The 16,129-nt window shown below is 59.2% G+C and overlaps 1 protein-coding gene across 1 annotated transcript; it reads left to right on the plus strand.

Moving 5' to 3' along the window:
* FURIN (furin, paired basic amino acid cleaving enzyme) lies at window positions 1-15,845 on the plus strand. Its single transcript, XM_060259965.1, is given in 19 exon segments — window positions 1-21; window positions 23-79; window positions 81-182; window positions 8,521-8,568; window positions 8,570-8,620; window positions 9,419-9,447; window positions 9,449-9,512; window positions 9,995-10,123; window positions 10,446-10,522; window positions 10,712-10,800; window positions 10,957-11,129; window positions 11,218-11,430; window positions 11,521-11,621; window positions 11,732-11,835; window positions 11,917-12,034; window positions 12,409-12,588; window positions 12,683-12,807; window positions 13,364-13,480; window positions 14,416-15,845. Coding segments are annotated over 19 exon segments (2,346 nt in total). The 3' UTR covers window positions 14,964-15,845.
* The last annotated feature ends 284 nt before the right edge of the window (window positions 15,846-16,129 follow it).

Raw genomic sequence — 16,129 nt, forward strand, 5'->3', positions numbered from 1 at the left:
ATGGATCTGAGGCCACCTTTGCTTGCTCTTGCTGTGGACTTTTGTGCTGGCTCTGGAACTCCTGGTCGGGGGCGTGGTGGGGCCAGCACCTCTACACCAACACCTGGGCTGTACGGGTCCCTGCCGGGCCAAAGGAAGTGGAAAGGCTGGCCCGCAAGCATGGCTTTGTGAACTTCGGCCCGGTGAGTCCCGCTTCTTGGGGACGCGAGTAGCGCCAGGGCTGGGTGTGCAGTGAAGGAGGCTGGATGGGTGGGGGGAGTTCTTGCTGGGCGTAAAGGACCTCCTTGGCCAAGAGTGGACCGTGGCCACGTGTGACTGACAGGGGCGGTTGCTGCAGGTAGAGAATTCTTCAAGCCCTCTGAGGAGAGGCTGAAGGACCGGGCAGGGTTCAGTCTGGAGAAGATGAGGCTGGGCTGGGGGGGCCTGAAGGAAGGGAGCCGCTCCTGTCAGCAGCAGAGGGTGGGACTCGCAAGAATGGATTTAGATGGACTGGCACAAAGGGCCCGGCTGAACCCATTGTTTTCACTCTAAGAGTAGTTCAGCAGCTGCCTCGCAGATGTGGCACTGTGATGCCTTTTTGGCACTCCAATCAGGAAACATCATTGGGAGATGCAGGGGGACTCACCTGGGCTTCAGTGCCCGCAATGGGCAGGGCTGCGTCAGGATGATGCCAGTGGGGATGGGAAAGAGGCAAGGCAGGGCCTGCTTTTTCTCCAGACACTGTCTGTGTTTGGTTCATTATCGGGGGGGGGGGGGCGGAGAGAGCGGGGGTGGATGTGCTTGAGCTGGCACGCAGACCTGACTGGAGATAGGGAGGCAAGAGGGGTCAGATAACTTCCCCCCATTTTACTAACGGAAAAATCGACATTTTGGGGAGCACTGGAGAAAAAACTCCACAACATATTTTCTTTTAGAAACATTTTTTGACAAATCACTCGCTATGCACAGGATGCCTTGCGTAAAACATTCAGTCCTCAGTATTAGGAGGTGATTATCGCTACAGCATATTTATTGCTCAGATGTGACTAATTTTTCACAATTCATATGCATATGATGGTAAAACATCATTGAATTTCAGTGTTGTCAGTCTTACAGAGTTGGCACTCGAATAAGCTGCATGCTGGTTGTTCCTGCATGAGGTGGTTTCTGGGCAGATAAGACCTGCCATCCCTACAAAATTCCCTGGGTTTTGAGTTTAAGCTTTTGTTTTTTCCTACCTCTCAAATGATAAAAAGTAATACTTTCCTGCTAATGTAGTGGAAAGTCCAGCAGTTTGCAACCTCTTCTTCCTTTAGTTGTGGGCATGCTCAGAATGTTGGTTGTAGAAATCAAAGTCATTTTCATAATTCTGCCAAAGAGCACAATTATCTATGCTAACAAAGTTATAAATGACGCTTTTTATGGTGAGAAAGAAAAAAAGTTTAGGCTCGATAACTAAGTATTGCCTATGTTTGTGTTTCCCCAAATGCCCCCTTTTGCCCAGTAAGAAGGGGGCAGAGTGGTTGTTCACTCAGCAGAATGTGCCCCCCCCCCCCCCGCTGATGTGGCAGCCCCAGGCGGGAAGCAGCTTTGTCTGTTTGCCTTGCCAGTTTGCTCCCCCCCCTCCTCCCCCCTTCTCAGGTGTCTTCCGGGGCAAAGACCAGCCTTCTTTCTGGAGCGGCCTGCGCTCAAAGGCCTAGCTCGTGTTTCCCCTGCAGGGCTGGTATCAGCCTCCTGGTCACCTGACCCTCCATTCGGTCTGCTTGGGTCGGGTGCTGGACGGGGAGGTCGTGGGGGAGTGGTGGGCAGGGATGTAGGCTTGCCAACTCCTGGTGGGGAATTCCTGGAGTTTAGAGAAGGGACCTTGGGATTCTGGCAGTTGGGGAGGGCCCTTGGTGGGGCATAGAGCCGAAAAGCTCCCCTCCCCACTAAAAAGGCCATGTGTTTTATTGGCCAGCTGGCAGGCAGCCTCGGGCTGGGGTGCCTTGAGAAGCATCAGGAACGTGAGAGACACTCAGAAGAGGTTACAAAGACAAGAAATAACTGAGTGCAAGGTCAGTGATCCAATTAAATGACATCAAGCAAACCACTTTTGAATTTACAAAAGACAACCTCGTTTCCTGTTAATTCAAAGCAACATGGGCAAACCACGGGCTAATGGTGGACCAGGAAAACACCTCAGTTACAAGTCCAAGTTTCTACAAAGTCTTTCCATGTCATGGCAATTCTTCTGTAGAATTGTGATTGCAGTCATAAATTTCAAACTGGTCTGAAAACCAATCAGTGTAGCTTCATGTAGTTTAAACCAGAAGTTAAGAATGTCATTTCAAAGTCCAAAACTTGCAAAGGTTTCATCCAGTGGGCTGGCCAGCCCCAATCACACCCTCGTCGCACTGGAAGCTTTTTCAAAGGATGGCATCTTCAAGTTCAAAACGTTCTGTTTTCTGCAACACGGATAAGAATTGATCCAGGACTAACGTCCCCATTCAAGGAGATTTTGCAGTCAATGAGCGCCGCCCCTCTGGTCACTTAGCGAGGGGGGGGGGAATGTGTACCAATGTCGCCTCCCCTTCTGCCCCTCCCTCCCTCGGCTCAGAGGGGAGAGGCGGGGCCCTGCTTTCTCCTTCTGCTCTGGAGGGGCAGAGTGGGGGAAGGGACCAGATTTGGCCTGCTGTGGCCACGGCCTGGCTCTCTTGCCTGTTGCCCCAGCAGTCCAGAGCCTGCCCAGGTGCCCCCTCCCATTTCTGCCTCATTGCCTCAGGAGCTGCCTGCCCCACCCCCCGCCGCTTCCCCCTACCCCACAGCCAGATCGGAAGCCCCCCAGGGAAGAGGTGGTGGTGAGTGAAGCGTGGCCTGCCTTGACCTGAGCTCCTGGGGTGGCAGCAGCTGCCAGCTTGTGGGGAGAGGCTTTGTCTCCCCCGCCCCACTCTGCCGGGGGTGGGCAGAGGTCCTTTGAGCACCTCCACTGCTGCCCTCTCTGGTTCCTGGAAGCAGCAGCAGCAGCGGCGGCAAGTGCTTGGGGGGCAGCCACTCTCCTTGTGCGGGCAGGGGGCCCTTTTCTGCTCCCTGGGGTGGGGCTGGGTCAGAGGGGGGCAGCCTTTGAAGGGAGGGCTGCTGGGCTTTTTCTTCTTAGGAGAAGGCTGAGGCCGGCAGAAAGGGCCCTGGCCCTTCTTCTCCCCGTGTGTATGTGGGGGGGGGCAGTTCCCTTGCCCCGGCACCCCATGGGCTCTTCCTCCTCCTCGGGGCATGGACTGAGCAGCGGGGTGTATTTTGTGTGAGATCTGGGCTGTGGGGGGCAGGAGAGAGGATTGCCTTCCTTGCTCTGAAGTTGGGGTGGCTGTTTGTGTCTTCCTTTAGGGCCTCTTGCTTGGAAAGGTCTGGCAAAAGAACAGTGGCAGCACAATATATGAAATACAAAAATACAAAAATACAAATATTGTGCACAAATACTCTTAACTGGTGTAAATAAAGTTCTATTATAATGAAATGAACAGCCTACAACAGTGGGCATACATTCATACAGTAATAAATAGAAATAGAAAACAACAGTCTCAAAACAAATTCCAAGGAGGACCCCACACAGTCACAGAGTTTTCAAATTGAGTACAATGACTCAAAAATAAAGTTCCACAGGAGTCCCTCCGTTGTTTGTTGACTTCTGAAGGACAAATTCTAGCCTTCACGCAAACCCCGGATTTGATTGCGTTCCGCTGCTCCTGCAGCTTCTCGTAAGTCAACTGTATGTTTTTGTTTAAAATCACTTGGGTTAGGGTGGTTTTTATCGGTCACTTTTGTTGTTTACAGTTGACTTACGAGGAAGCTGCAGGAGCAGCGGAACGCAATCAAATCCGGGGTTTGCGTGAAGGCTAGAATTTGTCCTTCAGAAGTCAACAAACAACGGAGGGACTCCTGTGGAACTTTATTTTTGAGTCATTGTACTCATTTTGAAACTCTCTGTGACTGTGTGGGGTCCTCCTTGGAATATTGTTTTGAGACTGTTGTTTTCTATTTCTATTTATACTGTATGAATGTATGCCCACTGTTGTAGGCTGTTCATTTCATTATAATAGAACTTTATTTACACCAGTTAAGAGTATTTGTTGCACAATTTTTGTATTTTTGTATTTTGGAAAGGTCTGGGGGCTGGCAGGGGGGGTGGGAACTGCTGCTCCAGGGCTGGCTGTTTTCTGGGCCCTTGGAGGCCCTCCTGTGCAGGGGAGGGGGCTGGGGGAAAGATCCCTGGCCCAGCTCACCTTTGGGCTTTTGAAATCTTTCTTTTTTTCTCTTGGTTGTGGCTGTCCCCATCGTCTCCTCCTCCTCCCCCTCCTGGAGCCTGTTGGCATTGCCTCAGCCAGTTGGTTCAGGGGCAGCCCTGATTCTTTCTGTGTGGGGCGCAGGAAGGGGGGGCAGGAGGATTTTCAGGAGGCTTCTGGGGAGGCCTTATGGAGAGCCAGTTTGGTGTAGTGGTGAAGTTGGCTTACCTGGGAGAACCGGGTTTGATCCCCCACTCCTCCACTTGCAGCTGCTGGAATGGCCTTGGGTCAGCCAGAGCTCTCTTATCTGGAGAACCGGGTTTGATTCCCCACTCCTCCACTTGCAGCTGCTGGAATGGCCTTGGGTCAGCCAGAGCTCTCTTATCTGGGAGAACGGGTTTGATTCCCCACTCCTCCACTTGCACCTGCTGGAATGGCCTTGGGTCAGCCATAGCTCTCTTATCTGGGAGAACCGGGTTTGATTCCCCACTCCTCCACTTGCACCTGCTGGAATGGCCTTGGGTCAGCCAGAGCTCTCTTATCTGGGAGAACCGGGTTTGATTCCCCACTCCTCCACTTGCACCTGCTGGAATGGCGTTGGGTCAGCCAGAGCTCTCTTATCTGGGAGAACCGGGTTTGATTCCCCACTCCTCCACTTGCAGCTGCTGGAATGGCCTTTGGGTCAGCCATAGCTCTCTTATCTGGGAGAACCGGTTTGATTCCCCACTCCTCCACTTGCACCTGCTGGAATGGCCTTGGGTCAGCCAGAGCTCTCTTATCTGGGAGAACCGGGTTTGATTCCCCACTCCTCCACTTGCACCTGCTGGTAATGGCGTTGGGTCAGCCAGAGCTCTCTTATCTGGGAGAACCGGGTTGATTCCCCACTCCTCCACTTGCAGCTGCTGGAATGGCCTTGGGTCAGCCAGAGCTCTCTTATCTGGGAGAACCGGGTTTGATTCCCCACTCCTCCACTTGCACCTGCTGGAATGGCCTTGGGTCAGCCATAGCTCTCTTATCTGGGAGAACCGGGTTTGATTCCCCACTCCTCCACTTGCACCTGCTGAATGGCGTTGGGTCAGCCAGAGCTCTCTTATCTGGGAGAACCGGGTTTGATTCCCCACTCCTCCACTTGCAGCTGCTGGAATGGCCTTGGGTCAGCATAGCTCTCTTATCTGGGAGAACCGGGTTTGATTCCCCACTCCTCCACTTGCACCTGCTGGAATGGCCTTGGGTCAGCCAGAGCTCTCTTATCTGGAGAACCGGGTTTGATTCCCCACTCCTCCACTTGCACCTGCTGGAATGGCGTTGGGTCAGCCAGAGCTCTCTTATCTGGGAGAACCGGGTTTGATTCCCCACTCCTCCACTTGCAGCTGCTGGAATGGCCTTGGGTCAGCCAGAGCTCTCTTATCTGGGAGAACGGGTTTGATTCCCCACTCCTCCACTTGCACCTGCTGGAATGGCCTTGGGTCAGCCAGAGCTCTCTTATCTGGGAGAACCGGGTTTGATTCCCCACTCTCCACTTGCACCTGCTGGAATGGCGTTGGGTCAGCCAGAGCTCTCTTATCTGGGAGAACCGGGTTTGATTCCCCACTCCTCCACTTGCAGCTGCTGGAATGGCCTTGGTCAGCCAGAGCTCTCTTATCTGGGAGAACCGGGTTTGATTCCCCACTCTTCACTTGCAGCTGCTGGAATGGCCTTGGGTCAGCCAGAGCTCTCTATCTGGGAGAACCGGGTTTGATTCCCACTCCTCCAATTGCAGCTGCTGGAATGGCCTTGGGTCAGCCAGAGCTCTCTTATCTGGGAGAACCGGGTTTGATTCCCCACTCCTCCACTTGCAGCTGCTGGAATGGCCTTGGGGTCAGCCAGAGCTCTCTTATCTGGGAGAACCGGGTTTGATTCCCCACTCCTCCAATTGCAGCTGCTGGAATGGCCTTGGGTCAGCCAGAGCTCTCTTATCTGGGAGAACCGGGTTTGATTCCCCACTCCTCACTTGCAGCTGCTGGAATGGCTTGGGTCAGCAGAGCTCTCTTATCTGGGAGAACGGGTTTGATTCCCCACTCCTCCACTTGCACCTGCTGGAATGGCCTTGGGTCAGCCAGAGCTCTCTTATCTGGGAGAACCGGGTTTGATTCCCCACTCTCCACTTGCACCTGCTGGAATGGCGTTGGGTCAGCCAGAGCTCTCTTATCTGGGAGAACCGGGTTTGATTCCCCACTCCTCCACTTGCAGCTGCTGGAATGGCCTTGGGTCAGCCAGAGCTCTCTTATCTGGAGAACCGGGTTTGATTCCCACTCCTCCACTTGCAGCTGCTGGAATGGCCTTGGGTCAGCCAGAGCTCTCTTATCTGGGAGAACCGGGTTTGATTCCCCACTCCTCCACTTGCACCTGCTGGAATGGCGTTGGGTCAGCAGAGCTCTCTTATCTGGGAGAACCGGGTTTGATTCCCCACTCCTCCACTTGCAGCTGCTGGAATGGCCTTGGGTCAGCCAGAGCTCTCTTATCTGGGAGAACCGGGTTTGATTCCCCACTCCTCCACTTGCACCTGCTGGAATGGCCTTGGGTCAGCCAGAGCTCTCTTATCTGGGAGAACCGGGTTTGATTCCCCACTCCTCCACTTGCACCTGCTGGAATGGCGTTGGGTCAGCCAGAGCTCTCTATCTGGGAGAACCGGGTTTGATTCCCCACTCCTCCACTTGCAGCTGCTGGAATGGCCTTGGGTCAGCCAGAGCTCTCTTATCTGGGAGAACCGGGTTTGATTCCCCACTCCTTCACTTGCAGCTGCTGGAATGGCCTTGGGTCAGCCAGAGCTCTCTTATCTGGGAGAACCGGGTTTGATTCCCCACTCCTCCAATTGCAGCTGCTGGAATGGCCTTGGGTCAGCCAGAGCTCTCTTATCTGGGAGAACCGGGTTTGATTCCCCACTCCTCCACTTGCAGCTGCTGGAATGGCCTTGGGTCAGCCAGAGCTCTCTTATCTGGGAGAACCGGGTTTGATTCCCCACTCCTCCAATTGCAGCTGCTGGAATGGCCTTGGGTCAGCCAGAGCTCTCTTATCTGGGAGAACCGGGTTTGATTCCCCACTCCTCCACTTGCAGCTGCTGGAATGGCCCTTGGGTCAGCCAGAGCTCTCTTATCTGGGAGAACGGGTTTGATTCCCACTCCTCCACTTGCACCTGCTGGAATGGCCTTGGGTCAGCCAGAGCTCTCTTATCTGGGAGAACCGGGTTTGATTCCCCACTCCTCCACTTGCACCTGCTGAATGGCGTTGGGTCAGCCAGAGCTCTCTTATCTGGGAGAACCGGGTTTGATTCCCCACTCCTCCACTTGCAGCTGCTGGAATGGCCTTGGGTCAGCCAGAGCTCTCTTATCTGGGAGAACCGGGTTTGATTCCCCACTCCTCACTTGCAGCTGCTGGAATGGCCTTGGGTCAGCCAGAGCTCTCTTATCTGGGAGAACGGGTTTGATTCCCCACTCCTCCAATTGCAGCTTGCTGGAATGGCCTTGGGTCAGCCAGAGCTCTCTTATCTGGGAGAACCGGGTTTGATTCCCCACTCCTCCACTTGCAGCTGCTGGAATGGCCTTGGGTCAGCCAGCAGGCTCTTGCAGTGCTTGTCCTTGAAAGGGCAGCTTCTGGGAGAGCCCTCTCAGGCCCACCCACCTCACAGGGTGTCTGTTGTGGGGGAGGAAGATAAAGGAGATTGTGAGCCGCTGAGACTCTTGAGTGGAGGGTGGGATATAAATCCAGTGTCGTCGTCTTCCTCTATCTACACTGCAGCAGAGGCCGCCCCAGAAGCGCCAGTGGTGTCTGTTGGAGGAGGCAGGGGCGAGAGTTTGAGGGGGGGCGGCGGCAGGGTGCTGTGCGGCAGTTGGCCATCTCCCCTCCAACCAGTTCCCTTGGGGGGCCCCTGCTGCTGCTCCTTGGGGGTCTGTCGCTGGGATCTTCTTTGGAGAGCAGAGGAGCTGTCTCAGTCCCTGCAGCCTGCTGGGAAGGGGGGCTTAGCTGGGCCGGCACACCCCTTCGGCCACCAGAGGCTGTTACTTGGGGCACAGCCTGGGGGCCAAATCGGGTGCCCCCTGGGAGGGTGGGGGCCACCCCTCCTGGGAGATGGAAATCGCATGGGAGCAGCCGCTGCCCTTCCTGCATTCAGCTGAGCAGGGGGACCGGGCCCAGGTCCAGGAAGGCCTTTGGATAGGCCAGGAGGCTTCCAGCCTCAGTCCGCCCATGGAGCAGCCTGCCTCTTGGTCTCGATGGGCGTCTCTGACTGCGCCCCCTCTCTCTCTCCCTCCAGATCTTGGATGACTATTACCTCCTGTGCCACCGAGCTGTGGCAAAGCGGGTCGCTCTCCCCCCACAGAGCCTGGCACAGCTCCTTGAGCAGGGAGCCCGAGGTAAGTGGGTCAGCAAGTGGGGGGTGTGTGTGGCTTCTGGTCTTTGTGTCTGGCCCCAGCCTCTGCCCCTCGGAGAGGAGGGGGCCCCCTTCCTTCCTTCCTTCCTTCCTTCCTTCCTTCCTTCCTTCCTTCTTCCTTCCTTCTTCCTTCCTTCCTTCCTTCCTTCCTTCCTTCCTTCCTTCCTTCCTTCCTTCCTTCCTTCCTTCCTTCCCTTCCTTCCTTCCTTCCTTCCTCACCTGCCAGGCCTTTGCTCTCGGCTCCCAGCCCTGCATGGAGCATCCTGGAGGGGCCACCTGTTGGCTTTGGGTGCCCCTACCCAGTCTTGCTGAGAGGTTCTGTCTGGCTGCTTTTGAAGCCACTGGGCAGGGTGGGCACGGCTTTCTTGGGAAGCCACAGGGGGTGGGCCAGCTCCTGTCCAGTGCCTGGCCTCCATCTTCTCTCCTTTTCTCCTGCCCTAGAGGGGCTCCAGCCCCGGGCTGCTGGAAGAGTCAAAGAGACCGCGGGTGGGGGGGGGGGAGGCTGTCCAGAAGGGCTGGGGTCCGGGCTTGGCTGTGGCTGCCGTGGAGGCCGGGGGCTCCTGGAGGAGGCTGCTGAGATGCTGCTGGGCCCGGCTCTTGCAGTTGGGGGGTGGGGGGAGTCCCCAGCTGGCCTTCTCCTCGGCAGTGCCACCCAAGCCCCAGGAAGCTCGTGCCCCCAAAGGCTGGGGGGAGCAGCCCCTCTCCTCCCCTGCCCCCGGAGAGGCTGCCCATCTGCTCATAGGCACCTTCTTCCTTCTCCCTCCCCTGCCCATTGTCTCAGGTGCACTGGCTGGAGCAGCAGGTGGCAAGAGGCGGAGAAAAGAGACCTGTTCCTGGAGCCGACGGACCCCAAGTTCCCGCAGCAGTGGTACCTGGTAAGTGCAGGTGGGCTGCAGGTTCTCCTGGCGATCTGTTCTGGGTGAACCCCAGGAGGGGACCGTAATCCCTCGGCCCTGTGCCCTCATCCCCTGAGCTTGTGCCAACTCCTGAGCCAAGCCCTGCCCTCCCTTGGCTTCCTCTGTTGCAGCTGAAGAGGGGGCCTTGGCCTGTCCCGAGGGGGCCCTCGGGCGGCTCTTCCCTGCTTTGAAGGGGCACTGCTGAGAACGAGGAGGCAGGGGGGAGCAGAAGCACCACAGTGGCAACTGGGTCAGGCCCTGCATGGCCCTGGGGGGGGGGGGGAGCCAGTGGGGAGGCTCTTTCTGGCTGGGGTGGGCAGACTGCCACCCGCCACCATCTCTGTCTCTCCTGAGAAGAAGAGCCTTTGCGCTCTTGGGGGCAGGCAGGCCGAGCAAAGGGCAATGGAGCCACGGTCTGAAGGTTGTGGGGGCTGACGGGGCTCTGCGGCCTTTCCCTGCAGTCTAACGGGAACCAGCGAGACCTGAATGTGCGGGAGGCCTGGCGGCAGGGCTGCACCGGGCGAGGCATCGTGGTCTCCATCTTAGACGATGGCATTGAGAAGAACCACCCGGATCTAGAAGCCAATTACGTGAGTGGGTGGGGAGGGGGGCAGCACAGGGCTCTGGGGGCACCTCTGCTTTTCCTGGGAGCTGCATGGCTTGTGGTGGGGAGGAGGGGCTCAGCAGTCCCCCCCCGCCCCCCGTGGAGGCCAGGCCACAGGACTCCAGGAAACTAAAGGCCCGAGTTGGCCAGAATGGGAGTGTGTGGAGGGGCCCGAGGCTGTGCTTGGTGTCACCAGGCGGGGCTGACAAACCTGCATTAGGGCTTTTCCTGTATAGAGCTGAATTGGGGGGGGGGTCCCCAATAGCTCTGGGGGAAGGAGGGCGGTGCTTGACCTCCTCTCTCTGCAGGATCCTGCGGCCAGCTTCGATGTCAACGACCAGGATTCGGATCCCCAGCCGCGCTACACCCAGATGAATGACAACAGGTGGGTGTGTCTGGGGGGCTGTGGGGGCCTTGCTGATGGAGTGGGGAGGAAGCAGGTGGGCGGGACCCAGAATGGGTGCTTGGCCTGCATGCCCCTGAGTGCTGCAAGAGACAGAGCTGCTGTTGGCCAGGCCATGGGGGGGGGAGCCAGCTGTCCAGCTCACGTCCTTGTCGCTCTGTCCTGCTCCAGGCACGGCACGCGGTGTGCGGGTGAAGTGGCCGCTGTGGCCAACAATGGCATCTGTGCCGTGGGAGTGGCATACAATGCCAGGATTGGAGGTAAGCAGCCTGCAGGGCCTGCCCACTGAGGGGGGGGGTGTCTATTCTGCGTTAGTGACAGGTCTTTGCGGAATGCGGCCCCGGCTCTGCTTGTCCCATGGAGCAGGGAGAAGTGGGTGGGCCTTTGCCTCTGAGACCTGCCTCTTTCTTGGCTAGGGGTGCGCATGCTGGATGGGGAGGTGACGGACGCTGTGGAAGCCCAGTCCTTGGGCCTCAACCCCAACCACATCCACATCTACAGCGCCAGCTGGGGCCCCGAGGACGACGGCAAGACGGTGGATGGCCCCGCCCATCTGGCCGAAGAGGCCTTCTACCGAGGTGTCAGCCAGGTAGGTGGGTGGGCGGCTCTGGGGAGGGGTGCCGTGGGGCTGCCCCCTCAGCACAGCTGCCTCTTCTTTCTTCCTTCCTTCCTTGCAGGGGCGCAATGGGCTGGGCTCCATCTTTGTGTGGGCCTCGGGGAATGGCGGCCGGGAGCACGACAGCTGCAACTGCGACGGCTACACCAACAGCATCTACACCCTCTCCATCAGCAGCACCACCCAGGCGGGGAACGTGCCCTGGTACAGCGAGGCCTGCTCCTCCACCCTGGCCACCACCTACAGCAGCGGCAGCCAGAACGAGAAGCAGATCGTGAGTCCTCCCGGGCCAGGGAGGGGGCAGGGGCTCCCAGAACAGCAGCAGCCCTGCCTCACCCCCTCCCCTCCCCGCCTCCCTCCGCAGGTGACCACGGACCTGCGGCAGAAGTGCACGGAATCGCACACGGGCACCTCGGCCTCCGCCCCCCTGGCCGCTGGCATCATCGCCCTGGCCCTCGAAGCGAAGTAAGAGGGGGAGGGGGGGCCTCGGGGGAGGGGGCTCTTCAGGGCTGGCTGGAGGCCAGAGGGGTCACCCCCCCCCCCGGTAACCTCCTTCTTTCCCTCCCTCCCTGTAGCAAGAACCTCACCTGGAGGGACATGCAGCACCTGGTGGTGAGGACCTCAAAGCCCGCCCACCTCAACACCAATGACTGGGCCCTTAACGGGGTGGGCCGGAAAGGTAAGCTGGCCTGGCTGCCCCCAGGGCCGGGGCTGGGGGGGTGGGAGGCTGCAGGCCTGACCTCTGCCCATGTCCTTGCAGTCAGCCACTCCTATGGCTACGGCCTCTTGGACGCTGGGGCCATGGTGGCGCTGGCCAAGAACTGGACCTCGGTGGGCCCCCAGCGGAAGTGCGTGGTGGACATCCTCGTGGAGCCCAAGTGAGTCCCAAGGGGGCACACGGGGTGGGGGTGGGGGGGTTTCCTCCATTGTCCAGCCCCAGACCGGGCAGAGGGGAAGGAGAGGGTGGGGGAGTCAGGGCTGGGGACAGAGGCCCCGGGAGGGCCGGTGGCTGCCATCTTCCGCCATCCTCCTCTGCTGGGATGTTCAGTTTGCAGGAGGAGGAGGAGGAGTTTTGTGCCCTGCAGAGGGCTGCCCCCAGGGACGGCTGCTGCTGTGGGTCAGGGTGGGGGGAAGGCCTGGGCCGTGTGGCGGCCGCTGCCCTTGTGACTCCAGGGACTCCCTTTCCGGGGCCTGGGAGAGGTCTGGTCTGTGGCCCCTTCCTTGACGGGCCGTGCTTGCTGGTGTGTTGCAGAGACATCGGGAAGCGGCTGGAGGTGCGCCAGCGGGTGGAGGCCTGCCGGGGGAAGGCCAGCTACATCAGCCGGCTGGAGCACGTGCAGGCCCGCCTCACACTGTCCTACAACCGGCGAGGGGACCTGGCCATCCACCTCATCAGTCCCGCGGGCACCCGCTCCACGCTCCTGGCTGCCAGGTAGGCCAGGCCTCCCCCCTCCCCCTGCAATGGAGGCCTCTCGGCCCCGCAGCCTCTCAGCCCCCCTCCCCATTCTCTTCTGCCCCCCGGCCAGGCCCCATGACTACTCAGCTGACGGCTTCAACGACTGGGCCTTCATGACAACGCATTCCTGGGACGAGGACCCAGTGGGGGACTGGGGGCTGGAGATAGAAAACACCAGCGGCGCCAATAACTACGGTACTGGTTGTCCGCCTTCTCCCCTTTGCATTCCCTGTTCCCAGCAGTGCCACTCTCTCTGGGCGGCTGCGCCCTCCCGCCCTGCTCCCCGCCCCCTGCAGCTGGCTCAACCTTGCCTGCTCTAATCCGTGTGGAGGAGGCTGCAGGGCAGAGTGGGCAGCAGGGGAGAGGCGGCTCGGGCAAGAGCCTGTCGGGCCTGTTCCTGGCCTTTGGGGGTGGGAGGAAGAGCCAGCCAGCTGGGCCGGGGGGGGGGGGTGCTACGGCCCCGCCGCCCTTGGGTGATGGGCCCCTCCCTCAGCCCAGAGCACCCACAGCCTCTAGCTCTGGAGGGCTGCCGCTGCCCCCTTTCTTTGAGGGCACTTGGGCCGGGGGCCCCAAACCTGCCACCTTCCAGGCGGAGGTTTTCCTCTTGGACTCCTCTTGGGGAGCTGCTTTGTGGCCCTCCCCACCTCAGGCCTGGAAGAAGGCCAGTTGTGTGGCAGCAAGGAGGACTCTGGTGAAGGGGGGGTGGCAGTCCTCCTGCCTGCCTCACCCCCCCCCCTCGTTCTGGCCACAGGGACCCTCACCAAGTTCACGCTGGTGCTGTACGGGACAGCCACGGACCCCCCCAGCCTCCCCAACCAGTTTGAGAGCAGCGGCTGCAAAACACTGGCTACCGGCCAGGCTTGCGTGGGTAAGTGCTGAGGCCCTCCTGTCCCCTCCAGAACGGCTGGGGGAAGCGGAGTAGGCTGCAGAGGCCCCCCCACTCGCACCTCTGTTGCTGTCCTTGTGGGTGGCTGGGTTGGAAGGCTGTCTCACTCCTCCAGGAGAAGTTGGGGGTGTTGCAAAACACTTCCTAGAATCATAGAGTTGGAAGAGACCTCTAGGGTCATCCAGTCCAACCCCCTGCACAATGCAGGAAACTCACAAACCCCTCCCCCTAAATTCACAGGATCTTCCTTTGATGGGCCCTTCTGACTACATTTCCTCTGTGCCACTCCTGGTGCCCAACAGTCATTGTTCGGCTGGCTTTCCAGTCTTTGTTAGGGCTGCAGACACCTAGGGTAGTGCCCTCCCCACCCTGGTTTTGCTTGCTCCCCTCCCTTCTTCCCTGTGCTTCCGAGGAAGGGAGGGCCCTGAGCAGGGGAGGGGCTGCTTCATGCCCAAAAGTCTCTCCCTCCCTCTGTATCCCCGGCCTGGTCCCAGACCCCCTGATTCAGAGGCCGAGCCAACTCAAGACTCTTTAAAACATGGCAGTATTTGAACTGTATCAGCCCAGCCAGCCTCTAAAATCTGTGCCAGGCACCTTGTTTGGGGGCGGGGGAGGGGAGTAGCAGCCTTCCTTGAGGAGGGGGCTGGTTCAGTCATGGCTCCAGGTGATGGATTTCCTTCTCCCAGGAGGGCCTTGGAGCTGCATAGATATTGGGGGGTGGGGGTGGGGAGAGAGCCCTTGTCTCCACCGTTGTGCTTTGGCGGCTTCTAACTGGTGTGAGGACACCTTGCAGGGCAGTTGGGTGGATGGGTGCCCTTTCAGCCTTCCGCACCTCAGTGGAGTAAGTGATGCACCAGCTTGCCTTGTGCGGGGGCTGAGGGCTGTGCCCCCCTTTCTGTGTGTCCCCCCCCTTGCAGTGTGTGAAGAGGGATTCTACCTCCATCAGAAGAGCTGTCTCAAGATGTGCCCGCCTGCCTTCGCCCCTGGCACCGTGCCCCCACCTCTGGAGAACAGCCTCGACCCGCACCTGAGCCCCCGCCTCTGCGTGCCCTGCCACCCATCCTGTGCCACCTGCGTGGGCCCCGGGCCCGGCCAGTGCTTGTCCTGCCCGGCCCACGCCCACTACAACGTCCAGGAGCAGACGTGCTCCCACCAGACCCAGAGCAGCCGGGCCTCGCCCGCCCTGCAGGACGGGGGGGCGCTCTTCACGCCCCCCTCCCACCTGCCCATCCTGGTGGCCAGCCTGAGCTGTGCCTTCATCGTCCTGGTCTTCGTCACCGTCTTCCTCGTGCTGCAGCTGCGGTCGGGACTGCGCCTCCGTGGGGTGAAGGTCTACTCACTGGAGAGCGGAGGCATCGTGGCCTACAAGGGCCTTCCGTCCCACGCCTGGCAGGAGGGGCTGGAGGAGGAGGAGGAGGAAGGGGGGGAGCGGACTGCCTTCATCAGAGACCAGAGTGCTCTTTGATGAGCCTGCGGGCCCCCCCTCCGGCACAGCGGGGGGAGGCCGGCCGGGGGGCCCCAGAGTCTCCGTTTGCTCCCTCCCCCTCCTGGAGCCAAGCTGAGCCCTGCTGTCTGTGGGCGGATGGATGCTGCTGGAGCTGGCACTCAGTCGCCCCGTTCCGGTTTTAACTCACCAAAGTGTTTTTAAACTGGACCAGTTTGTCTGTCCCCCTTCTGGTGGGAGAGACGTGGGCAGGCAGGGGGCCACCTCCTGTCCTCTGGAGGGGAAGGAAGGTGGAGAGGAGCCATATTGGGAGGGGGAGGAAAGGCTGGAGAGCTTGTGACGCCCCCCCCCCCTTGGTGTGTCTTTGGCAGGCACCCGCTCCAGCCTCAGCTGCCCCCTGCCCTGCCAGCCGCTCACTGCTGGGGGCCGCCTGCTCCTCCTGGCATGTCCTGGCCCCTGGCCCTGCTGCCTTGGGAGGGGGGCTGGGAGGAGGACTGCTGCACCTCTGGAGGAGCCCGGGCCTCCCTCCTGCCCTCCCTGCCTCTGCCCAAAGTCACTGGAGCTTCCATCTTTCCTCATGTGCCTTGTAGCCCGTCTCCTCTTGGACGACAGACAATCTTCTGCTGGGCCTGGCCTCCTCCTCCTGCTGCTGCTGCTGCTGGACTCGCCCTCCTGCTGGACACACTGCTGCTGCTGCTGCTGCTGCAGTTGGGGGCGGTGGCGGCGGGGGCACAAAACAGGGGCTGCCCGGGACTCTTTTTCTATAACGACTTTTTGGTGCACAAAAATTTCTTGTAATTTAAGCAAGGAGCCGATTCCTGCGGCCAGATTTTTTTTTAATTTAATGGATGTGGATATAACGCTAGAGAGATTAAAGTTTATTAAATGGTGGAACTATGCAAATCAGCTTTCTTCGTTGTCGTCATGTCATGTGCCCACCCTGAGAGTTGTCTTGCTCTTATGCGCTCCTTTCGTAGGACTTCCTTCTGGGTGGGTGACGCACCTTAGCTGACCTTTCAGATACTTGAGGGAAGCACGTGCTGGGAACTGAGGGGTGCCAGAAGCACTTCTGATGCCAGCTGCTCGGTCTGCGTGATGCATGTGAGAGTCAGAGAGAGAACACCGATGCCTGTGGCACACAAACCCCCCAAAGTTCCCCACCTTATTCTGAGCAGGGCTGGAGGAGA

Source organism: Heteronotia binoei, chromosome 19 (assembly GCF_032191835.1).
Source record: "Heteronotia binoei isolate CCM8104 ecotype False Entrance Well chromosome 19, APGP_CSIRO_Hbin_v1, whole genome shotgun sequence".
NCBI lineage: Eukaryota > Metazoa > Chordata > Lepidosauria > Squamata > Gekkonidae > Heteronotia > Heteronotia binoei.